General features: G+C 39.1%; 1 protein-coding gene across 1 annotated transcript in view; it reads right to left on the reverse strand.

The window, feature by feature from the left end:
* Window positions 1-1266: 1266 nt before the first annotated feature.
* Window positions 1267-26312, reverse strand: part of LOC141501020 (nuclear receptor ROR-beta-like) — a 47707-nt gene continuing 22661 nt past the window's right edge. The window contains exons 6-10 of the mRNA XM_074204667.1: window positions 21239-21371; window positions 20301-20408; window positions 19631-19741; window positions 18120-18232; window positions 1267-16264 (exon numbers count right to left, since the gene is read on the reverse strand). Of these exons, the coding sequence (XP_074060768.1) occupies window positions 16103-16264; window positions 18120-18232; window positions 19631-19741; window positions 20301-20408; window positions 21239-21371 (627 nt within the window). The 3' untranslated portion in view covers window positions 1267-16102. The remainder of the gene's footprint in view (window positions 16265-18119; window positions 18233-19630; window positions 19742-20300; window positions 20409-21238; window positions 21372-26312) is intronic.

The raw sequence follows: 26312 nt of genomic DNA on the forward strand, positions 1-26312 counted from the left end.
AAGGCCAGTGTTCTATCCACTGTGCCACCTAGCCACCCTGAGAAATCATATTCTTTTTTTTTTGAGAAATCATATTCTTAAGGAAGAAAAATAAAGTATAAGAGAGAACAAAATTATATAATAAGATAATGGGTTTTTAAAAAAAAATTAGAAGTAATAGTCTTTGGTCTTTGTTCAAACTCCACAATTCTTTTTCTGGATACAGATGGTATTCTCCTTTGCAGATACCCCAAAATTGTGCCTGATTGTTGTACTGGTGGAATGAGCAAGTCCATTAAGGTTGACTAAATGTTTATTGATTGACTAACAAATATCAATTTGACTCCCATAGGGGGATGCATTAGAGAAGGAAGGGTGGAAGCTGTTGTAGTAGTTCTGGCAGGAATTATTTAAGTTGAGTGAAGGGAATGAATGTGAAAGACATTGTGGACCGAGAATTGACATAATTTGGCAATTCATTGGATGTGGGTAGTAAGGTAGGAGTGAATGATGATTGAGACATTGATAATCCTAGAAAGGCAAAAGCTAGTGGAGAGAAATCAAGGTATTACCTAGCAATTTGGGAATATGTATTAAACTTTATACCAGATACTGTGTTCAGTTCTAATGATCCAAAGTCTATGTCTGCTGGATTATGCCTGCTACATAATTTTCTCTGTTGAAACCTTTCTTGTCCTTCCATATCTAGCTCAGTTTCCATCCTTTCTTCATGAAGCCTTCCTTTATCCTCCAACTGAAGGTGTCAGTCCTCGATATTTTATATAGATTTCTGCTTTGCCCTTATCATATTCTGCCTTTTCCTGTAGTATATGTGATGAATCTCCTATTCTAGGTTGAAGTAACTGGAGGGAAGGCTTTGTGATTTTTGAATCATTGTGTCTTTGGCCTTATATCAAAGATTTTGCGCATAATTTATATTTAATACATAATTAACAAACTGATGATTATGTTGCATCTATACCAATGAAATGAGCTTCCCCTCCTCACAGAAAGTTCTGTTGAGTTGAAGGTATGGGTATAGGTCAATATCTACATACAACCATAATTCACAAGCCCCAGTGATGTTTTCTCTTAATAAAGCAAAGACACGATTTAAAGCAAAAAACATTTAATCAAATAGAATAGCAAATTAGGTAACAAGAAAATATTTTCCTTAGGCTTTCAAGGGCATACGTGAATGTAGAATATATATATATATATATATATATATATATATATGCATATATATATATATATATATATATAACACAATACATATATGACCAGGGAACATAGCATGATAGAGTACATGTAGCCAGGTATTAGATTGAAGGAGATTATACAGGGAACACATACGGAAGGTACACACACATATAGAGACATTTGTGGCCAGGGCATAGACACGGCTAAGGCAATGTCAATTGTGTGATGCCTCTTGAGACATAACAGTCCTTGGATGCTATTTGCTGGGAATTGTGTATCTTTTTTTTTTTTTAGGTTTTTGCAAGGCAAATGGGGTTAAGTGGCTTGCCCAGGACCACACAGCTAGGTAATTATTAAGTGTCTGAGACTGGATTCGAACCCAGGTAGTCCTGACTCCAGGGCTGGTGCTTTATCCACTACGCCACCTAGCCGCCCCGGGAATTGTGTATCTTTATCCTTTTTCTCTCTTAATGAGTACGTTATTGCCAGGTGATGCATCATCTGGGCAGTTTTACTAGTTTCTAGCTGTTGTATTTATTTGCTGAACTATTCACTGTGGGCATCTGCTAATCTTCAACTGTTTTAACCTCTTCTTGCCACATACTTTTCTTGGGTCTCAATTGCTGGGGTAAAAGTAAGTGCTCAGCTTCCCACTGCTAAGGGAGAGCTTGTAACATCATGATAACCACACCTAGCCAGCACCCTTAGGCTGAGATTAACTCTGTTGTTTTGACTTGCTTCTCTCTTACTCCAAAGTCCTTGATCCCAGCCAACTAGGTTATTTGGGGTTAGAAAGGTTTTAATTTCTGTCAGATCCTTAAATGTCAATCTATGTCCTCTCAAGTCTTTTCAAAGATCTTATGCAAACAAAACTAACCAAAGAACCATGCACAGAAGGCTCCAAGGCTTCCTCTGGCTTCCCATAATTCTTTAGGTTGACAGGCAAATCGATTTGGCGCAAAAAAACACAAAACCTAGATGAAGTCCTATGGCTTTATGCCCTTGGCTTAGATTATTTGTTGTACATTCCTTCCTAACTGCCAGCTACAAAATTATTGGACTTTATTTAATATTCCTATCAGCCACAAAGTTAAACCAACCTCTGTGGTCTTTCTAAATCAACAAGAAAAGGTTAAATTACATTCAGTGACCTCTGTTTAAGAAGGCAAAGAGAATACACTTGTAAATGACATCTACAAAAGTAGTTAATTTTTTTTAAATTGGGCATTTTACTAGAGAGATTTGTTTATCTGGAAATATTACTCATGTAAGAACTCTTCATTACATAGAGAGGGATACTCAAAGTTAAAAGGCCTGGGTTCTTGCACCCATCTCTAAGCTCGGACACTGTCTTGTTCTGTGACCTCAGACCTCCCCTCTCAAAGAGTCTATTTCCTCACCTGCCAAATAAATATTGTGAAGTAAATGTTCCCTATTCTAATGTTCTGGGAATCTATAAATGAAGCACATCTGTATTTATAATGAAGAAGGGAACTGAAGGGCAAAGACTCCAGAGGGATACAAATTGATGTTGAGGGAAGATTAAAGGGTCAGAGGTTCCTTCCAGCTCTAGCTTTCAGAGCATCCTCTGAAAGCAAAAATCCATTAAGGGTCAAGGCTACTGTAACTTATATGGTTTGGAAGCTCAGCTGTTTTTTTTTTTCTTCCAGACAAGCAGAAATACATACATTCAGTGAAGGTTTTTGCTTTCCCCTTTTAATGGGACTCCTTTAAGTTTTGCCAGAGAAATAGGACTGATGCTTGCCAGTCTCTAAATGGGTTTCCATCTACACCTCTACCAAATCTTCATTCCTCTCTGACCATGTTTTACAAACATGTGACCCCGTTTGCAGCAAAAGATGATTTGGAAAAGAAAAAAAAAAGGCCAAAGTAGCACTTTCCACTAAATTTTAATGAGGAGCTGACATGAGAATTATGAAAGGCAGGATGAGACAAGGAAAATAGTGTCAGGCCAAGCACCTAGGGACCTAGATTCTAATTCTGGTGTAGTCATTGGCTATTTGGGTGACCTTGAGGAGAACCTTCCTCCTCTCCCTTCCTGTCTGTTCAGTAACCTGGGTTTCTTTCTTAGATGTCTGATGATTCTCTCTTGAAAATGGGAATGTCTATTTTTTCTTTCACATCATGACTAATATGAAAATATGTTTTACATGCTTTGCACATATATAACCTAATTCAAATTGCTTACTGTTTTTAGGAAGAGGGAAAGGAGAAAAATTTGAACTCAAAATTTTGTAAAATAAATGTAAAAAAATTATTTTATATACATATAATTAAAAAAGTTAAATACCATTCAAAAAAGAAAATGAGAACTTCACAGGATCTGCATTTATGCTAGGGTCCTCTTCTGCTTCAGGTAGGTAGCTAAGTGGTGCAGATGGAGTACCAGGTTAGGAGTCAGAAAGACTCATCTTCCTGAGTTCAAACACCTCTCCTCCCAAAATCAGAGCCAAAACTAGAATGGGCCATTAGGCCACTAGTCTAGAATCTAAAATTTAGAGTTATTTTTTTTCCCTCTCCCTTCCTTCCCTAATATAGACTCTACATTTTTAACCATGATAAATATAGATCCATACTGATCATGTTGTGAAAGAAAAATCGAATCCAAATGAAAGGAAAAAAAAGTTAGAGAGAAAAAAATGACATAACACTAAGACAACTTTTAAAAAATTGAAGATAGTAAGCATTGGTCTTCATTTCAACTCCACAGTTCCTTCTTTGGCTATGGATGATATACTCCATTGCATTTTTATTTTTTATTTTTATTATTAAATTTTTTTAGGGGTTTTACAAGGCAATGGGGTTAAGTGACTTGTCCAAGGTCACACCGCTAGGCAATTATTAAGTGTCTGAGGCTGGATTTGAACTCAGGTACTCCTGACTCCAGGACTGGTGCTCTATCCACTGTGCCACCTAGCCGCCCCCATCACAGGTCTTTTAAAATTGTCTTTCATTATTATTTGAAATGAACAAGTCCATCATAGTTGATCATCACCCAATGTCGTTGGTGGTGTGTATAATGTTCTTCTGGTTCTGCTCATTTCACTCTGCATCAACTCATATAAGTCTTTCCAGGCCTAAAATTTAGAGTTCTTCAGCAATATCCAAACGACAAAGTTTAGCATCCAGTAAGAATTAATAACTAGTAAAAATAAGAAGCCTACCAAATTGTGTACTAATTTAATTTCTTCCCAACCCCATCTAACTCTTCCACTCTCAGCTGAAGGTATACTGAGGACTACTTGCCCAATGACTGGGTGGTTTATGGGACTAATCCCCAGGCATAAAAACTCCTAATTGTGGCTGTGCCATGACCCATTTCTTTGAATCAGGGAGTTCTTAACCTGGGATTTCTGAACTTGTTTTAAAAACTTTTTTGGCAATTTTGTTTCAACATGATTAGCTTCCTTTGTAATTTTATGTATTTTTGTTTTATGCACTTAAAAATATTCTGAGAAATAGTCAATAGGCTTCCCTAGGGGATAGCTGGGTATACAGTGGGTAGAGCACTGGCCCTTAAGTCAGAAGGACCTGAGTTCAAATCCAACCTCAGATATTCAAAAGCTATGTGACCTTGGACAAATCATTTAACTCCTATTGCCTTAAAAAAAGAAGCTTCACCAGACTGCTCAGTTGGGTCCATTACACACAAAAAAATGTTAAAAGCATATCTTGCCTTAGTTGGCAAAGATTTCTGCCACTCTTACATGGAGGGGACTATACTTGGCCTGGTCAGATTGCTGACCAGACACTTGACAGAGGTGTCGCCCTTCCCCTACTCAACAGACAAGCCTAGCCCAACCAACCCTTCCAAGGTAAAGAAGCTACAAACAGCCTCCTTATCTTTATTGAGATACTGTTTTCTTCCAGTCTGGAAAACATTTTATTTTTTTTTTCTGATACACCTTATGCAAGAGACATCTCTTTCTCTTCAAAGGCTACACCCATGAAGTTTTTCCTTTCCTATTTTAAATTATTATCTTAATTTAAGAAGAATTCAGACAATTATTATTTTTTCTTTTCTCTTAAAAAAATAAACATTTTTCTTTTCTGGTCACTCCACTAACAAGAACCATCACCACCCATTCACCAAAAATTTTTTTTTAAAGATAGACATTACAATCTGACAAGATACATATAACATTCAGTGAAACAAATGCAATTTTTTTCCTATTTCTAGAAAACATCAGCAGCAAACTCCTCCTCTGACATAACCTGAGCAAGGGGGGGGGGGGGGGAAAGGACAAGCAGTTTCAGGGAATCTTCCCTTCCTTCCAGTTTGAGAGAAAGAAAAAAGTAGCCAAACTCAGTAGTTTCTTTTTGTACTTATGCTTTGCAATGGACACATAGGCAATATTCCTTCATATAAATACATAAATGACAATTTATACTTACATAGAAATCTCTTAACTTTTCTATACAACACAAAATACGCAGAAAATATATTCACATAGAAAGGGAGAAAAATCTCTTTAAATTTTGGTAGTATAGTTCCTTTTGTTTAGAAATTTAATCAAAGAAAGATCAGTCATATTTCCAAACATCCCCCCCCCCCCCCCCAAGAATGAATGCAGTAAGCCATAATTTCACCAATTCTCTGTGGAATGATCAACAGGCCCCAAGGCCTTACTGGTAAGGCTTCTCTTGGATACATGATTTTCTTGACTAGTTGCCATCACCTTGCTAATATGTACTTCTGAAAAAAGAACATCGATTCTGAAGTCAGATTCCCTGGGTTCAAATCCTGCTTCTGATTCTTCCTACCCATGTGACCTTGAATAAATTGCTTAAAGGGAGGAGGGTGAACTAGTTGCCTTCTAAGATATCATCCAGTCTTAGATCTCTGATCCTATGATCTATGAATTCCTATTTTTTTTTTGTAGGAGTAGGTAGTCCAAGGGTAGGTCACTCTCTACTGGCTTATAAATGAAGTACATGGGGAGCAGCCTCCCACCCAAAACATACCAGGAGGAGGCAGAATATAGACACATCACTTTCCAAAGATGCTCATCTCGGGTTTCATAGTCTTCTTAATGTGATGCTATATAGTTAGCTTTCCCCCATAGTCCTATCCTGATGCCTCATCATTCTTAGTGCAGAGGGGATCCCAGGCTCTCAAAGATTAGCCATTGAAGTCCAAGTTAACACAGATCCCATCAAGTTGGAAAGCATTGCAGGAGAGGCCAATGAAGTTAGGAGAAGCATATTGCCAGATTGGTTGCTGGCTGAAAATTTTTTCTAACCCCATCAATTCTTGAAGACCATATCATAAGGCAAAAATGAATTATTATTCAAATTGACAGATAAAATAAATAGAGGGTGGAGGGACTTGATGTATGCATATAATCTTGTGAGAACAAAGAGGGAAAAAACACCAACATTAGAACCTGCCAGAAGAAAACAAAGTTCATGAGAAACTTTTAGAATTAGAGCAACCTCTGAAGAAGAACTGGACCAGACAGACAAAAGGATGATGGGTATGCAAAACATTTGAGCTCAGGATCAGATAATTTCAATGTGTACAGCATTGCCAAGGATCACTGCAGACAAGTAAAGATAATCCCAAGCAGGAAGGAAGGAGTCATAACAATAACCATAATAACGACTATAACAACAACTGGTTTGTTGCTTTAAGGTCTGCAGAGTGCTTTACCGATATTATCTCATTTGACCCTCACAACAGTCCTGTAAGGAGCGGGCCTCCTCATTTTATGGATGAGGAATCAGACAGATAGGTTAAATGATTTGCCCAGGTTACCTGGGTGTCTGAGGTTGGATTTGAACTCCAGACTCCATGGCCAGCATTCTACCCACTGAGCTATCAAGCTGTCTCATTTCTAACCATGTGGCAGCAATGGAGGTGTAGTATGGCTGCAAGTGCCACACCTTTCTTGCATGGGGCTGCTCCAATATAGAGAAATTTATAAACTAGAGTATATGGAATAGACGTGTCTGATAATTTGATATTTGAAAATACTAGCTAGCTGCCTTCATGACCTTGGGCAAGTTACTTCCCTTCTCTGGGTCTGTTTTTGCATCTGTAAAATTGAAAGGAGGAGGATAAAATGTCTTGAACTTAGGTTTCCATCACCTGGTCACAAGATTCTCATTAGAATCAACTCAGTCCATGGGGTAAGAGGGAGACAGGGATCTGGCAAGGAGTCCCACTGGAGGGACAGAGCTCTGGTCATCTCAGAGGATAAATTACAGAGCCTATCATTTTGCCCACCAGTTCACCTCTGATCATCTCCATTTATTTTCGCTGGTGGTTCCCACTATCTCTGTTCCTTTATCTTTGAAGAGTTGAATGACCAAGTTCTGAAAACCTTTCACAATGATGATAATGATATCAAAACAACAATAATTTCTATTTACAGAGTGCTTAATGCTCATAGCAATGTGCTCCTTAAAACCCAAAGGAGAATCAAGGATCCACAGAATGTAAGAGCCCAGGTGACCCTATTAACAACAAGGAGGGTCCAAGCCAGTGGACCCTATAGAGATCTGCTAGTCCAGAGCGCTTACTGTACAGAGGAGAAACTAAGATCCAGAGGGGAGAATTAACTCATCCAAGGGTCCACAGTAAATGTGTGCTAGAGCTGGCACCACCCATCCCAGGTCTCCTAAGTCTTCTCCACTGTCCCTACTGGTAATCCTCTCTGTCAGTTTGGGGCATAGGAGAAAACATCACCTGTCAATTCATTCCCTTTCATTCCATTTTAGAGGCAACTGCATGAAAGAGCAGTGAACTTGGAAAGTGAAGAGATCTGGATTCTAGGTCTGGTTTTGGCCCAGACTCATTGGGCAGACATGGGGAAGGCACTTTCCCTTTCTTTGGTATCAGTTTTCCCATCTGTACAATGGAGGTGGGGGGGTTAAAGTTAGACAAGATCAGGGGCTCTTCATCTTTTTTGACATGGACCACTTTGACAGTCTGACCAAGCCTTCTCAGGAGAGTATTTGTGATCTCCATCCATAATGAAAGGAAATGCTAAATCCCAGTTAGAAGGTAGAAAGATGTAAATTTTTTTCCCATCCAAGTTTATGAATTTCCTGAAATCTGTCTATGGACCCTTTGGTGAACAATTCTTTGATTAAGTCACCAATGACATTTTGGGTTCTAAGAGTTCTTCCAAGTCTAATATTCTGTGTCTAAAGTTCTTAAAGTTCTTACTGCCATTACATATTTCAATTCTGACATTTTGTGTTCTAAGTGTCCTCCTAGATTTACCATTTTATATTCCAAGAACTTTTACAAGTTTTACATTCTATTTTCTGACATCCTATGGTTTTTTTGGTAAGGCAAATGGGATTAAGTGGCTTGCCCAAGGCCACACAGCTAAATAATTATTAAGTATTTGAGACTGAATTTGAACTCAGGTCCTCCTGACTCCAGGGAGTGCTCTATCCACTGTGACACCTAGCCTCCCTGACACCCTATATTCTAAGGGCCCTCCCAATTCCAGCATTCTGCGTTCAAAGTGCCCCCAGGTCTGATATACTATGTTCTAAGGTCTCTCCTAGCTCTGACATTTTGTGTTCTAAAGGCTCCCCAACTCTGACATCCTGTGTTGTAAGGTCTTTCTGCCATTCCCTCTTCTAAGGGCTCTCTCAGCTCTGATGTTCCATGTTCTAAAGGCTCTACCAGTTCTAGACCTTCCAAGCTCTGATATTCAATGATTCCCCCATTGTATGTCTTTTAAGGCAAGAAGTCCACAATTTATTCGTTGAACATATCCAGTAGCAGACAGTAAAGGATGCCTCTCTTTTTTAATCTTTTTATGAGGGCAGCCTATGACTGGTCTCTCATTTGCCTGGGTTGTTATTTCAGTAATGATGGAAAATATATACACTGTCTTTTAGTTAAAGTACTTGGCAAATGAAATGGGATCTGTACTTTGTGTATAGGACAAATAAACAAATCATGAAGAAAAAGTCATGGAAGTCTTTGGAACCATTCCAGAAGCCAATTTCTGTCACTAATTAGAAAGCTATCCTTATCCCTAGTGGGACAATTCTATCCAACTCAACCTAACCAGTATACATTAGGGATGATGCCTTGCCCAGTGCTATACCAGGATACAAAGGGCATATAAGACATGAAAGGCAGCCTGGAATAATGGAAAGTAAACTAAAATCCTCAGAAGACCTGAGTTCCAGGCTCAGCTCTGCCACTGACTGGCTGTGAAACCTTGGGCATGTCAGTGTTCCCTTGATTGGACCTCAGTTTATCCATCTATAAAAAAGAAGGTCCAGAATAAAATGTTAAGGTCTCTTGTATTTCCTATTATATGATCCCTTCTCTTTAGGAGTTATTTTTTTCTTTCAAAATTTTTTTTTATTTATCTAAGGCAATGGGGTTAAGTGACTTGCCCAAGGTCACATAGCTAAGCAATCATTAAGTGTCTGAGGCCGTATTTGACTCCAGGGCTGGTGCCCTATCCGCTGTGCCACCTAGCTGCCCCTCTTAAGGAGTTATTAATTAGTGTTCATAGGATAATAGCATTTTAGAGCTGGAAGGGAGCTTATATTGTACTTTGAGAGATGAAACCCTTCCATATTTCAGATGAGAAAACTGAGGCCCACAGATCCAAGGTACCACAGTTAGTCAGTGGCAGAATTGGGATACATCGAATAATAAGCTCCTTGAAGCAGGGGCATCTCCCTTTTATATTTTTTAGTCTTCAGTGTCTAGTCCAAGAGCTCTATTTTGACAAGTTTTGTTGGATGATGTAGCCCAGAAGAGTTAAAAGATTGGACACTCATAATTCTAGTCAATAGGGAATGATTGTTGATAGACGCTGATTGTCTATCCTTCACTCTTTCCACTAGGTCTCGCCTCACACCATTTAATATATCACCGACCTTTCCCTGGAAGATTTTCTAAGGCTAACAATTCCAACCTGGGAAGTTAAGCGTAGTTAATGCCTACCCTGCTCAAAACAGTCAGCCTCGAGCTTTGAGCTCCAAGCTTGGGACTGGCCTGCAGTGGGCTTCATCCTTCATAACAGCATTTGACTATATTGTATTTGGGGAAAGAGTGGATGAATCTACAGAAAAAGCAAACAAAGAATTCTGGATATGTTCCTGAATATGGTCTGGGGACCTGTTAAAATCCAGGGCAGTAGGGGTGAAGGGAAGTCTTCTCTCTCTCTTCCTCCCAAGCACATTTACTAGTACTCTAGAAGATAATCAAATTCTTTAGGTGAAATATCATATTCAGTTTTTTACAATTATTAGACAATAAAATGATAGTCATGCCTCACAGAGCCTAGGATCACTTATCTAGCCATACCAGTTCACTCCAAATCACAATTAAGGACACATAAAAAGGACAGATATCTGGGGATGAGTGATGCCATAGAATAGCCTCAATAGAAATTCCTTCACTCAGTACCGAATTACTCATAATTTGCGTGCCATATAAATGAGCTTGGTGATATGGTTCTCTAGCTCATATTAGAATTGGGGAAGTTTAGTACCTTGAATAAAGCATATTGTAGGGAAAGGGAATAGTGGATACCTTTTGGTCAGGGAGGAGACAAAATTATAAAAAACAGAAATAAAGTCTCAAAGATTCCCAGCAAGTTGTGTAAGGGGTAAACATCTCCACATACTTCAGGAGCCCCTGAAGGCATCTCCATGAGTCCAGGAAGTATATTTAGTGATCATCAAAATGATCAGAGATTCAGAATTGAACGGAACCTCTGAGGGCTCTGTCTCTCCTCTATTTGAAGCATGAATTGTCATTTAACTTTTCCTTCCCCCTAAAATATCCACCTGCTAAAGAGGACAAACTCACTATCATTTAGGGCAATCCATTCTATTTTTAGTCAGATTCTGCTTGGCTCATACAAAAGGAAAAAAAAAAAGGGTTATATTCTGCTCAGCCTCCTCGATTTTAACAAAGAGAGATATATAGACTATTTTTAGAAAGATTTCCATCCACACTAATAATGGAAGTTTTAAAAAAAAGTTTTGGTGCTTACAGGAATTAGATCCAATTTTCTTTGCAAACCTCCCTAAATATGTGGGATGTGGGAGGCTGCAAGTGATGATAGCACCCACCAATGGACTTCAGGCTCCTGTTACCCCTTAATTTAGTTTCCTTTCCTAGTCCCTGAACTACAATATACAGAGTCCAGCCTGCAGATATTGATGCAGAAACCTGGAGTGAAAATTGCAAGTCTGGGGTTCAAATATCCATCCTTTGATTAATTCATTATGTGACCTTGGAAAAGTCCTTTCCATTCTCAGAGCCTTGGACAAAATGAGGGAGATGGATGGCACTGGATCTTTTGCTTTTGAAACTTTAAGACTTAAGGCTGCCATTAGAATCTGTGAAAATTTAAATAGTAAAAGCAATTAGGAGATTTTATATAACTATAAGTGTGTATGTTCTATATACATATATAGATATACACATATGTATCTATTTGTATGTAAATATATATGTATATAAATATACATACACACACAAAGATGTCTGTGAGGTGGTGTGTGTAGAGAAGAGAGAGAGACAGAAATAGAGACAAAGACAAACAGGCAGACAGACAGATGAGACAGTGAGAGAGACAGACAGACAGAGACACAGAGAGATGGAGACAGAGACAGAGGTTGAGAGAGAGGGAGAGGCAACGTGACCTACATACAAGATTGGCTTTGGGTTCAGGAAGAGGTGTATTCAAATCCTGCCTATGACATACTTAAGAGCTGAAAAATCAGGAGCAAATTATATAACTTCTTAGAGTCCATCTGTATTGTTGGAGGAGTTTCTACGTCAGGACTAACCCTCCCCCATTGAAGTAACAAATATAGAAGAAAAATATCAATAATCATAGTGTACAAATTATGTTACAAGAAATAGGAACTTCCATGAAGCCAGATGTGTCTGAGAAGGAAGGGGGTTCTCTGTGGGAGGCCCTGGTATAGTGAGCCCTGGCAGTAGATGATTGAAAGGGGCCTAGCCTGATTTAGGAGAAAGGAAGTGATTTTCTTTTGTAAATGTCATGGGGAACAGCTAGCCTTTCTTAGAGACACGCCAAGGTCTAGTAGCATCAGCCCTGTGTAGGTCCATATCTGACACTCACTTGCATTCCAGAAGGATGCAGTTCCTGGATTGGAATGAACAGAACTCAAGGTTTGGTCATCTTAGAATAACCCAGCTTCTTGGGAATGATCACAAAGTAGAGGAAGCAGTAAAATACTGACTTTGCCATTAACATTCTGTATCATTGCTTAGTTTCATTTATAAAATAGGGTGATTGGATAAGATTCAAAGATCTCTCCCAGAATCCTAGTAAAAATACATTTCTAGATTGCTATAAGTTTTGCCAAGCAAAAATACCCAATTTTATGAAGCGAGTAATAAAAATTAGTAGCAGTATTTTATAATGGATAATGAGCTGACCTTAAAGTAAGAAATGGGTTCAGTTCTTAATTCTGACACATATTGTGTGACCCTGGGTAAATCACTTCACTGAGTATCCCATAAAAGTCTTTTAAGAGTATAAAATGGAAAGATACTCATTTGCATTTATAGAGAAGGTCTTCTAATTAAGAATTCCCTATAACAATGTTCTCAAAATATAGGACCATGACCAGAAACCCTTTCATAGGATTTTTGAGATCAAAACAGTTTTTATAATGTTATTTGCCTCTTAAGATACTGCTCACTTTTCCAACTCCATAGCTTAGATGAGGCTAAATTTTCTTCACATACTTCAACTAAAGCAACATATAGCAACAGATCAAATGCTATAGTAGATAGGAGAAACCAGTTGTCATCTATGAAACTAGACATTAAAGAAATTTGCAAAAAAAATAAGTAGAATATTTCCCATTCCTCTCTCTAAATTTTCTTTTGGAAAATAGAATGATGTTTCATTAAAATGTTATGTTAACCCATAATGGGCTTATGAATGATATTTTTAAAATATATGTTTAAATTTCCATTGCTTAATTTTTTGATAGATGTAACCCACATTAAAAAATAAATCTTTGGAACCTACAATCATTTTTAAGAGACTACAAGGGTTTTGAGACCAAAGAGTTATGAATATCTGTCCTCCCCCAGGAAAGGAATTGTGATTACAGATTGAAAACATAGCTGAGGAAATCTCTTGCTCACAGTCACACTGTTGGGACATGAGAACAAATCCTGATTTCAGGGACCTGACTGGGAGTCTTGAACTCTAATTACTAGCTAGACTATGTGAACTCCCAGTATCCTTTCAGCATTTTGGTTTCAAAAAGGCTGCTCTCCCTAATTTTTTTGGCAGAGGGAGGTGCTTGTATGTACAGAATATGGTCAAATACCCTCTGTCCTCAAGGCCCTCCAACTTCAACCTTCTATTTTCTAAGGGTCCTCCCAGCTCTGACACTCTATGTTCTAAGAGTCCTTCCAATTTTGACCTTCTTTGTCCTGAAGTCCCTCTTAACTCTGATATCCTAAATTCTAAAAGCCCTCTCATTCCTCCCATTCTGCGTTCTAAGGGGCCTTCTAGCTCTTTCATTTTCTGTCCTAAAGACCCTCCTAGCTCTGGATGTTCCAGCCAGGATGGTCTATTAGTCTATTAAATAAAGAGAAAAACTTATACATGCTCCAAAGTTGTGAAATTGAGAGCCAGACATAAGTTGTAATGGTGTCACAGTTGAGGTCTGACTTCAGAGCTGTGGCATAGAGACTTTGTTGGTGGATTTGAATTTTAGGAACTGTTTCTGCTGACTAAGATGGAGAATCCAACTAAAGAATCCCAATTAGAACCACAAAAAGGGTGGAACTGGTAATATGAATAATAGATACTTGCATAGCATTTTGCTTTTTGGTTTTACTTGATCTCCACCTCCATTTCTCATGCATTTCTCATGCCTAGAATATTCTTCTTCCGCACCTCCATCTCCAGTACTTCCTATCTCTTTTAAACTCTCAGCTCAGTTATCACCTATAAGGGGTCGGGTCTATGTTATTAGTTGTTAGTGCTCTGACCTTGAAATCATTTAGTGATTCAATACTGAGCTCTAATCTCCACATCAATGACTATGTAAGGAGATTGGTCATATAATGTGATTTAAACATTGGTTCTAGAAGCCATTTCCAAATTCTCATGGGAATAAGAGTAGGAGGTAAGAAGGGGGCAGACTTGAAGAGGACATCCCTCTTTTTTTGGTCAAGTTCTGGTCTACTTGTAAAAGAACTGATCTTGTGACTGTGACCCAGCTGCCACAGGATTCTGCTAAACTCAGGGCCACACTGCCCTTCCCAGGACTTTGTTTTGCACTAGAAGAAAATTGTTACTCCAAGTCTGCTCTGATTTAAACCTGAAAAGTTGGGCATGAGATCCAACTGACACTTCAGCTCAACTGTCCAGGGGGTAGGAAGTCTGAAGTATGATTCACAGGGTGCGTCCCTTAGGCTTGTGGCTGCGATGCATGAATCTTTGAATATACTCCTCATAACTTTCCTCCCCCAAATTCTCCAAAAAGTCATTCATCCCTGGAGCTCGTGAGGCAGAAAAGTGCGACAACACCTTTGGATCTGTAATCCTCTCCCCAAACACATGAATGCAAGGGACCTTGATCCAACTCCTGTCAGAGAATCCACCTCCCTTCCCTGCTTCCTTTCCCATATGGAGTTAATCACAGAAAGTCAGAGCTGGAAGGAATTTTAGAGACCATTGAGTGCAATCCTCTCCCTTTACAGATGAAGAAACTAAGGCTCAAAAAAGCAAACTCATTTCACCAGACACACACACACACACACACACACACACACACACACACACATATTTTGAATCAGTGGCACATACAAGAAGAGAAATCAGGTAGAATCTAGGAATTTTAGAGCTAGTAGCCATTTAGCTCTCTCCTTATCCATTCTACTGAGTGGGAAAGTGAAGTCCAGAAAGCACAATAGAGAACTGGATATGGAAAAAGACTTTGGATTCAAATCCAGTTTTGTCATTTGTGACTATGTGAGCTTAGGCAGATCCTTTCATCTCCCTTAGCTTCCTTATCGTAAAATAAGGAGGTTGAACTCATTGGTCTCTAAAGTCTCTTCCAGGGCTAAAGCTACAATCTTAAGTAACGGACCATGATCTTAGGCCAAATAACTTGTCCCATCACCCTACTCATCAGTAGAAGACACCAGAATGGAAGCCACATCTCAGGACGTGCAATCCAGAGCTCTTTCCACTGCCCCTCATGGCTTCCAGCAGCTCCACCATCTTCTTTTTCTTGTGATTTTCAGGGGGCAGAGCAATGAGAATCCAACAACTCATTTTCCATGAAGCTCCCAGTATGTGAATCTAGGTCAACTTGTTTTTGCTCAGAGAAAGCAATGGGTATCTGACCCACTGAACAAAATATAGCACTGATAAGTTTCCAACCTTGGGCAAGTCCCAGGACATCTCTTTGAACCTCGCTTTGTCCATCTGTCAAATGGGAAGGGAGGACTGGGTTAGCAGATTTAGGTAGTCCCTTTCCAGCACAGGTTGCCACACAGGTTGCTTTCTCTTTGGGTAAAGAATTGAGACCCATGAGAAAGGGCTTATGTAGGTGAGGGCTTTGGTCCATCATTTACAGGAGGGATAACATCCCTTCATTTCCCCAAGTGAGGGCAGCATCCTCATCATTGAACCCATCAAGGTGTGCTACCCTCCAGAGCTATGTCAATTCACAGCCAAGTTTTGAAGACATTGAGGGGGAAATGAAGGCAGCTCGGGACAGTATGTTGTTGGGTCTGGTTCCAGGGATACTCCCTTCTCCACCCCCCCTCTCCCTTCTCCATTTCCCTTTTTTTCCCTTCTCTGATCTGAAGTATTGCCTCCTGTCCTCTGGTGCCCTGCAGACCAGGAATGTCCACCTCCCCCCCTCTTTCCAAGACATGAACACTCAGCCTCTAGCTTTCCCGGAGGTTGCCATACTGAAGTTCAGTGTTGAAAACTTCCTTGTAGAGTGGGGGGAAGAGACGAGCTGTTTCAGGGTGCAGAAGGCGGAAACATTCCAGCTTATCCAGGTGGAGGCGACAGATAGCTTTCAAGAGGGGAAGCTTGGAGATCAGCTACACAGGAAGAAACAGGAAAGTCATCAGAATGGGAAACAAAAGGATGGATTGGAGATGGCTCAAACTTTTCTTTCCTAGGTTAGCTTGGTGAAACAGAGGATAGAACTTTGGGCTTGGTACTGATAGGACCTGAGTTCAAATTCAGCCTCGGACAGATTAGCTGAGAGACCCTCAGCAAGAGAATGATTTCATTTAACTTCTGCCTGCCTCAGTTTCCTCAACTGTAAAATAGGGTTAATAATAGCACCTACCTGCCAGGATCAAATATGATGTTTTTGCGAAGCACTCGTCAAACTACCTGGCAATAGTAGGCATTTAATAAATGATTATTCCTTCCATTCCCTCTTAAATGGCAGCTGTTGGGTCAGTCATTCTTATAGCACATCCCAACACACACACACACACACACACACACACACACACACACACACACACAGTCTCTGTTTCTCTGTCTCTCTCCCTCTCCCTCTCTCCACGGCATTTTCCTCATGACAGCAATTCCATGAGGTTTGCAAAGCAAGGGCCACCATTCCCATTTCATTGATGAGAAAACTGAAGTTCAAATTGGGGAAAGGACTTATCCATGGCCATACAACTAGAGTCAAGAGCTGCTAAAGTCCTTGTCTCTTTGATGGAGGTCTTGTAGGTCTTCTAATGTGCCCGCACTTTCTGTTCTCTCAATTATCATTGCTAAAAGCCCTCTGCAGTCAGGTTAACAACTTGGGAGGCTTTAGCATAGGTCTATTTATCACCTACTGTATACTGGTTGTTATTTGTCCTTCATTCTCAAAGAGGACCATGACATCAGGAAGGTGATGCTATGCCATACATGTGAACTGAATTTAAGTGAGGAAGAACTTTGCAAAGTCCTCAACCTCCCCATCTTCCCTGGAGTCATCTGGGTTCATTGACCAGATATGGATCAGGATGAACAGGAAATGGCCCCAGATGCAATGGGAGACCTTGAAGACCTTTCTAAGCTAGTGTCTCAGTACCTGCCCAAATAGTTTACTATTGTAATAATACAAAAATGTATTATATTAATAAATCAAGAAAATGTGCTGATTATAAACAATTCAGGATTTTAGAATTTGGAAAGTTGGGTTTGAGTTCAAAGGTCCACTCCATTTCCTAGTATGACTCTCAGAAAGTAACTTCATGTCTCTGGTACCTAAGAAAGTGCTTGGCTCCTAGTAGGTGCTTAATAAAGATTTGACTTGACTCTCAGGACCTTAGGTTCTTTATCTGTAAAATGGGGTAACACCAGTCCCATCTACCTCACTGGGAAATTGTTATGGAAATCATTTCATAAATCATGGCATGTTACATGAGTTGGGTCTTTTATTCTTATAAATAATTATCTTGAAGCATTACTAAGCAAATAATAATAAAGAAGACAAGATTTCTGCTCTTAGGAGCTTACATTTTAGAAATGGGATAAAAGGCATGTAATAGAAAATGATGCTTCCTAAGTGTATAGCAGAGGTGGTGGATGAGACTGAAGCAGAAAATAAGGCTTATTCCTGGCTGAGGCTATCAGAGGAAGTATCCTGGAGGAGGAGGGATTTGAGTAGAGAAGGATGGGCAGGATATAACAGAAGATTTGAGGATGGTGGGGGATGGGGTTGGGGTAGAAGAGAATGGCATTTCAGGTGTCTGGTTGGTGAATTGAATACTGGAAGAAGACACCATTGCTGAGGTTGGGTTTGAACCTCCTTAACATATACCTGCTGATGACCAGTCAGTAACCCCTTGGGTGGCCAGAAGGGGCCCATAGGTATGGTTCATGACTCCTTTAACTACCACCTCCATGCCCCCCATTTTCCATAGTCCCTTTCCCCAAGGGTTCTACCTTGGATAGCCTATCCTCCGGAGAAGGCTGCTTCTGGATCTCATGCTGCAAAGCGAGGAAAACCTGGTCCTGGAGATTCTGTACTTTCTTTGCCTCAAGGAGCCAGGGTCGGTCTGCCAGGTATAGGATGAATAAACCCCAGGGCAAGCAAAAGAAAATAGATTATTAAGAACTTCTAGGTGTTGGAGAACAAGAAACTTGGATTCTAGGACCTGCTCTGTTTTGACTTGATATATGATATTGGACATATCTTTTGTCCTCTGAGGGCCTCAGTTTCCCCATTTGTAAAATGATAAGATTGGACCAACCTTCTAAGAGTCCTTTAGCAAAGCCTTTGGATCCCTTGTCAGAAAAAAATGTTTTTAAATACCTTAACTATACATGATTATAAAAGAATAAATATATTGAAATATAATTACCAAAATTTTTTAAAAACAAGTTTATGGACTCCAGTTTAAGAAAGCTTGAATGAGATGATCTGAAGTCCACTCTTGCTCCAAGATTTTAGACAATGAGTAGTTGAAGCAACTCTGAACTTGGAATATTGAATTTGGAGTCTTAGGATCTGAGTTCGAATCCATATTCTACCCTTTATTATCTTTGTGATTTTGAGAAAGTCACTTCCTGTCTCTGGGTCTCAGTTCCTTTTCTATAAAATGATGAGTTTGGACTAGATGACCTCAGAGGTTCCTTCTGACTTTAGAAATAGAGCCGGAAATCTTATGACCTTATTAGAGTTGTAATGCCCAAAACAGGGAGAGTTTGGGAGGAGAGTCAGGGTTGTCATTGTCTGCCCTAGTTTGACCCTATGAGAATGTTTCTTGCAGTTCTGCATTCAGCATTCTAGGTAGTTCATTGAAGTACTAGAATGTGTCCAGAGAAAGAATAGACTAGAAAGAGAGATGGAAAACTTGTAATGGGATGATTGTGGAGAGGAAGTTGACAGTGAGACACCCAATAGCTGTCTTCATGTATTTGAAGAGTTGACTCTTTTTTGGTCCCAGAGGGAAAAACAGGGAGTATGAGTGGAACATCTATCTAGAGGGGGTAGATTTTAGGTCTTTACATGAAAAAATGTCTAACAATTAGAGCTATCTCCAATTGGAATGGGTGACTTCAAAATCTCCACACTGGAGACTGACAATGATTTGTTGGGAATATTATGGAAGGAAATTTTGTTCAACTACACATTGGATGAGATGGTTCTCTAAGGACTCCCCAGTTCTGACATTCCAATCCTAAGGATCTTCAATCATTGATATCCTCTATTCTAAGGGCCCTCCCAGTTCTGGAATTCCATGCCCTAAAGGCCCTCCCTAACATCCTTTATTCTAAGGACCTTCCCAATTCTGACCTGTGTTCTAAGGGCCCTCCCATATCTGACAAGGACCCTCCCAATTACGACATCTTATGTTTTAAGGGTCCTCCCAGCTCTAACATTTCATGTCCTGTGAATAACTGTAGTTCTCTGAGAATACATCAATCTAGACAGGATTGTCTAATTTCATTACCTGGGGACAAGAGGACAGCTGCTGTGAACAGAGCAATTTCCTCATCTGACAGCTGCAGTCGACACAGGCCCCTTTCCAACTCAAAGATGGCCCCAATCAAGTCATCACAGGCTGGGAGAGACACAGACAGGGGACACAGAGTACAGGTGGAAGAGAGGAAGATGTGAGCTCTGAGACTGGTGTCCAAAATTTGCCTTAATCCCAAGGTGATTTCCAGCCCCACTTTGAGAGTTGAACTTTCCCTTGGTCCTATCTCTAGGAAGGAAAGGAAGTAGGAAATGTGGATTCCAACCTCCCCCCTCCATCCTGCCCAAGATGTGGTTCCCAGATTCAGGGAGGCAGTGGGATAAAGTGGAAAGAACATGTTACTAGAGTCAGAGGAGGAACTGGATTCAAACATCAACTCCATGTGACCCTAACACACTCAATATTCCCCTACAGCAGGGCCTTGCTATTTGATGTGTTGGATCTATACTGATGTTAGTATAGCATATCACCTTCCAGGAGACATAGATCTATCCTCTCCTTGGAGAGAACAGTACAGGAGGCACAGCAACTTATTAGCTGCAGTTAGGAACATTCCATGTTCATGGACACCATTTTGAATGCTGGTGCAGAGGCCTCAAACCCTTGTTGGGAAGGTCTCCATCAACCCAAGAAGCTTCCTTACCTAAGGCCTTGAACATCTGTATCCCTCCAAATTTTCCATCGAAGAGCACAGTATTATTCAAAGGATTGAAGACCCGAACCATCCGGATCAGCAGTACTTCCAGGCAACCTGAGATAGGTCAAGGAAGGAAAGAAAGAGAAGATGGAGAAGAAATTGGTCCCAACAGCCAAACATCATTCTTCTATCATCCCCTCCCCCCAGAGGCAAAATACATTTGAAAAACTATGCTTTGATCTGGAATCTAAATGTATTTGAAAAAAGGAAACTCTTCTCACTGAACCCCAAAATGAGAAGCATTTATTAAATATGTGTTCACTGGGGTAGAGGGGAAGGTTCTTCTAAATTGGGGATGAAAGTAGAGAAGGGAAAGCCATGAGCCTACCTTTGAGGAGAGCTCACCGTGTGGTGGGAGAGAGAGGACTCAAGCATTTATGAATGGAAAAAAACAGTTATCTAACAACGTAAGAAATGTTGAGTTAGGGTTTGGGTACACAGAAGGCACTCAGAAGATACATAGCCTGGGCTGGGCAGTATGTACATTCTCTGGGATAGTTTACTATGGGAAATAGTGAGCATCCCATCATTGGGGGTAGTAAAGCAAGAAGCCATTGGGAAGGCAATTAAGGGGTTTTCTTACAAGTCTAACTAGATGGTCTCTAAGTCCCATCTAACCTAGAGGTACCCTGGAGTAATGGGGAGAAGATCTGAATTTTGAAAGCAGAAGATCTGGTTTTTAAACTTTGCCTTTGTTACTGCTTGTGGGGCCAATGGACAGTTATTCCCTTTGCCTATCTCATCTATAAAATGAATGAGTTTCTGGATTATCTCTAAAGTTTTCTTCCAATTCACAGCCTAAACACCCTAGAATTCCAAGAGCCACAATTCTAGGCTTCCTGGCCAGGAGAGGAGGGCCAGGGTCCAGACTTGCGGGTATTCACCTGCTTTGAGTAGGATGATCTGGTCATTCTGGTCAAGATCCATGAAGCCGCAGATACGCTTGGCAAACTCCACCACGAACTGGATGGCTTGAGAGATCTGGAGGGAACACTGTTGCCACAGGACTTCACAAGGCTGAGGAGAACCCAGGATGGGGATCAGTTCTCAGGCTCTACTCCTCTTTCCTGAACCATTCTGATCCCCCTCCTTTTGTACCTGGACCTGAACAATCACAGATCAGATTCTAGGCCTCAAGTGATTCTATACAATCATTTGTATAGTTGTACAGATCTTGAATTTTATTAGTCTATTCTGATCTTGGATTTATTTAGGGAACTTTTGGTGAGAAAACTCCCTGACTAATAACTGTTCTGTAATTTATAGTCTTGAGGCAATGGTTGAAGACCTGGAGTGATCAAGTGAGTTAACCCGGGTCACAGAACATATGTAAGAGAGGGACCTGGAATTCAAATCTTTCTAGAATGCCAACTCACTTCCTGATAGAAAGGTCCAAAAATCAGGGTCCAAAATAAGACATTTACTTTTAGACATGTTCAATGTAAGACTTCATTTTGCTTGACTAAGAATATTTCTTGGAAGGGTTTATGTTGTTTCATTTCTCATTATGAGGTGGAGGCAGGTAAATGGAAGAGAAAATAAATTCTTGTTAATTAAAAAAATTAATTAAAAATTTTAAAAAGGAGCAGGCAGAGCTAACATGGTGGAGAAAAGGCAGCAACTTGCTTGACTCACCCCAAAATTCCTCCAAACACCTTTAAAGGTAAAGGAGCCACCAAAAAAAATACTGAAGAAAATTGCACCTTAAAAAACAATTCCTGGAGCAACAGAATGCACAAAAGGATGTGATGAAATAATTTTCCAGCCAAAGACAATTTAGAAGCTTGGCAGGAAAGCTGTGTTGCATTGGAGGCTGAGTAAAGCACAGTTCAGTACAGTCTGTGCCAGCACAGCTCCCGTCCCAGCAAACCAAGAACAGGCCTTGGTAGCCAGTGTAGTAGCAGCTACTTCCAGTGCTTTCAACCCAAAGATAGTAAAGGGGCCAAACAACTGGTCAGGTGATTATGGGACTCTCTTTGCTAGCAGTGAGACAGGATTCTGTTGTTTTGTCCATATTCAGATCCAAGTTGCAATCTTAGGAGGCAGTACCAGGGCAAGGAGAAGTACTGGCACACCAGAGCTTGGGGCTACAGTGGACCCTAATCATACTCCATGGCAGACTAGAACACAGACCAGAAGAATAGGAAACACACCTCTTCTTAGATTATATTCCCTTGGAAGAACTGAAAATTTGCAGGTCCCCAGAAATATCTCTGAAAACAAGTACAAAAACCCCTGAAGCCTAAGACAGGATGCCTTCCATTCTGGAAGCAGAGTCCCATTTTAGCAAAGAGCTAAACATCAGGAAATAGGCTGGGAAAATAAGCAAACAGCAGGGAAAAAAATACTAGAAAGTTACTATTGTGACAAGGAAGCTCAAAATACAAATTCAGAAGAAGATAACAAAGTCTTCAGGAAAAATATGAATTGGTCCTAGGCCATGGAAGAGCTCAAAAAGGATTTTGAAAATCAAGTAAGATAGATAGAGGAAAAATTGAAGAGAAAGGAAAGTAAGGCAAGAAAATCATGAAAAACGAGTCAACAGCTTGATAAATGAGACCCCCAAAATACTGAAGAAAATAATATCTTAAAAAAACAGACTAGGCCAAATGATAGAAAAAAGTCTCAAATGCCAATGAGGAGAAGAATGTCTTATAAAGAACTGGTCAAATGGAAAAGGAGGTATAAAAGCTTGCTAATGAAAATAATTAGAATTAAGCAAATGGAAGTTAATGATTTTATGAGAAATCAAGAAACAATAAAGCAAAACCAAAAGAATGAAAAAAAGGAGAAAATGGGAAATTTTTATTGAAAAAACAATTGACCTGGAAATAGAACCAGGAAAGATAATTTAAAAATTATTGGACTACTTGAAAGTTATAACTTTAAGAAAAGAACCCCAACATCATCTTTCAAGAAATTATCAAAGAAAATTGCCCTAAATATTCTAGAACCAGAGGGTAAAATAGAAATTAAAATTTCTAGAAAGAGATCCCAAAATGAAAACTTCCAGGAATATCATAGACAAATCCTAGAGCTCCCAGGTCAAGGAGAAAATATGACAAGCAGGCAGAAAGAAATAATTCAAGTATCAAAGAGTCATAAAATTTAGCAGTTTTTACATTAAAGGACTGGAGGACCTGTAACATGATATTCTGAAGGAAAAAAGAGTTTAGATTTATAACCAAGAAACACCTACTCAGCAAAACTGGGTATTATTCTTCAGGGGGGGAAAAAGATATTCAATGAAATAGGAGATGTTTAAGCATTCTTGATGAAAATACCAGAACTGAATAGAAAATATGACTTTCAAATACAAGATTCAAGAGAAATATAAAAAGGTATACAGAAAAGGGAAATAATACTTTTTTTTTTAGGATTTTGCAAGGCAAATAGGGTTAAGTGGATTGCCCAAGGCCACACAGCTGAAATAATACTTTTTAAGTAAAAGGTTAAACTGTTTACACTGCTACATAGGAAGAAATTAGAAAGGGGATAGATAGATAGATAGATAGATAGATAGATAGATAGATAGATAGATAGATAGATGGCACAGATGTGAGTTAAATAGAAAGAGATGATATCTAAAAATCTTAAATTAAGGGGTGAGAGAGAAATGTATTTGGAGAAAGGGAAAAGGAGTGTAGAATGGGACAAATTATCTCCCATAAATGAGGTAAGGAAAAGCTTTTACAGTGGTGGAAAGAGTGGGGGAGGTAAAGAGGAGTGGGTGAACCTTATTCTTATCTAAGCTGGCCCAAAGAGAGAATAAAAAATGCCCAAGGGGGAAGGGGATATAAGAAAAGAGTATGTGATAGAAGGCAAGGTAGATTGTGGGAGGGAGTAGTTAGAAGCAAAACACTTTTGAGGAAGGACAGGGTAAAAAGAAAGAGAAAAACAGAACAAACTAGGGAGGTGGTGAAAATAGTTTAGAGGAAAATAGCAATAGTTTCTGTGAAAAAAATTTTGAAGCAAATTTCTCTGATAAAGGTCTCATTTCTCAAACATATAGAAAACTGAATCAATTTATAAAAATAAGAGGATTCCCCAATTGATAAATGATATGAACAATTTTGCAGATGACATCATCAAAACTATCTATAGCCATTTGCAAAACTCAATATTGAGTGGAAAAATGCAAGATAAAACAATTATTAGGTATTAACTCATACCTGTTAGATTGGTTAATAGTACAGAAAAGGAAAAAGGCAAATGTTGGAGAGGATGTGAGAAAAATGAAACATTAATACATTGTTGGTGGAGTTGTGAACTGATTCAACCATTCTGGAGAGCAATTTGGAACTATGCCCAAATGGCTATAAAACCATGCATATAACCCTTTAATCTAGCAATATCACTACTAGGTTCCTTTCAAAAAAGAGATAAAAACAAAAAGGAAAAGGACCTATATGTATAAAAATATGACAAAGAATTGAAAATTGACGGGATGTTCGGCAATTGGGGAATACCTGAACAAATTGTGTGATGTGTTTGTAATGTGCTATAAGAAATTATGAGTAAAATGCTCTCAGAAAAAAACATGGAAAGACTTATGTGAGTTGATGCAAAGTGAAATGCACTATGTTTAAAAAGTAACAACAATATTGTAAGATGATCAGCTATAAATGGCTTAACTATTCTCAGCAATACAATGATCCAAGACAACTCTGAAAAACTTACAATTAAAAATGCTATCCATACCCAGGGAAAGAATGATAGTGTCTGTATATAGGTTGAATCACATTTTTACCTTCTTTATTTTTCTTGAGTTATTTTTGTGTTTTCTTTCACAACATGCCTAATATAGAACTACATTTTGCATATAACTTATTTTGCATATAACTTATAATTGCTAGCTTTCTCGATGAGGGGGATGGGAAAAATAAGGGAAAGAATTTGGAGCTCAAAGTTTTAAAAATGGATGCTAAAAATTGAATTTACATGTAACTGAGGAAAAATAAAATACTAAATAAAATTTTAAAAATATAAAAGTATAAAGAATGCAGGACTGCTTTGTTGTCTTTGAAAAGTTGGGAGGAGTATATATTTCAGACTTGGTTGAAAAGCTGTTTGGCTTTGCTGGACTACTTTTTCCCTTTTCTTTTAAAAAAATTCTTTTGTTGTAGGAAGTGTTTGGCAGTTTAGGATACATTGAGAAATAAAAGTGAAGCAAAAAAGAATTAAAAAGAAAAGAAAAATGCATCAGATTAGTTTTGAATATCAATTCTGTCACTTCCTAGTTCTGTTATCCCAGAAAAATTCCTTCACATCTTGGAGTCTTAGTTTCCTGCTCTGTCAAATGGGTATAATAATCCTTGTACCCTTGTAGTCTCCAACATCTCTGGAGAGAAAAGCACTTTGTAAATCTTAAAGCATCATAGAAATAGGAAATAGTATTTTGCCATGTTTGCCTTAGTAGCCAGTATTCATGAGCTTCTATAGTCAAAAAACCTCATGTTCCTCCCTGTGGTAGATGAGGGTTCATTCCACCACATAATTGCTTCTCAGGTTGATAGATAGACTTTTCCTAGGCTTTCATCAGGTCTGAAAATGGAGTCCCTACTTATTTACTGACTGTGTGACTTTGGATAAATCAGTCTTTCTTGGCTTCACAGAGACCTTCTCTTCTGTAAAATAAGGGATTAGGACTTTTTGGTTCCCTTTGGCTAGGCTTATGATGATCCTATCATCTAATTGGTTTTGGTTCTGGAATCAGGAAGACCTGAGTTTGAAACTGGTCTCAGACACTTATTAGCTTTGTGATGCTGTTCAAATTACTTAACTCTGCCTTAAAAAAAAAATCTCATTGTTTCCTATAAAATAATGAATGGTTCATTTTGATGACCTATCTCTCTCTACCCCTCTTTTTCTTTTTGTTTCAGTGGTCAGGAGATGAAAGGAACATAGAGTTTTTGGAAAAGAACATAATACATAAAAGTAAATAAAATATTAAAAGGA

Source organism: Macrotis lagotis, chromosome X, assembly GCF_037893015.1.
Source record: "Macrotis lagotis isolate mMagLag1 chromosome X, bilby.v1.9.chrom.fasta, whole genome shotgun sequence".
In the NCBI taxonomy this organism is placed as follows: domain Eukaryota; kingdom Metazoa; phylum Chordata; class Mammalia; order Peramelemorphia; family Peramelidae; genus Macrotis; species Macrotis lagotis.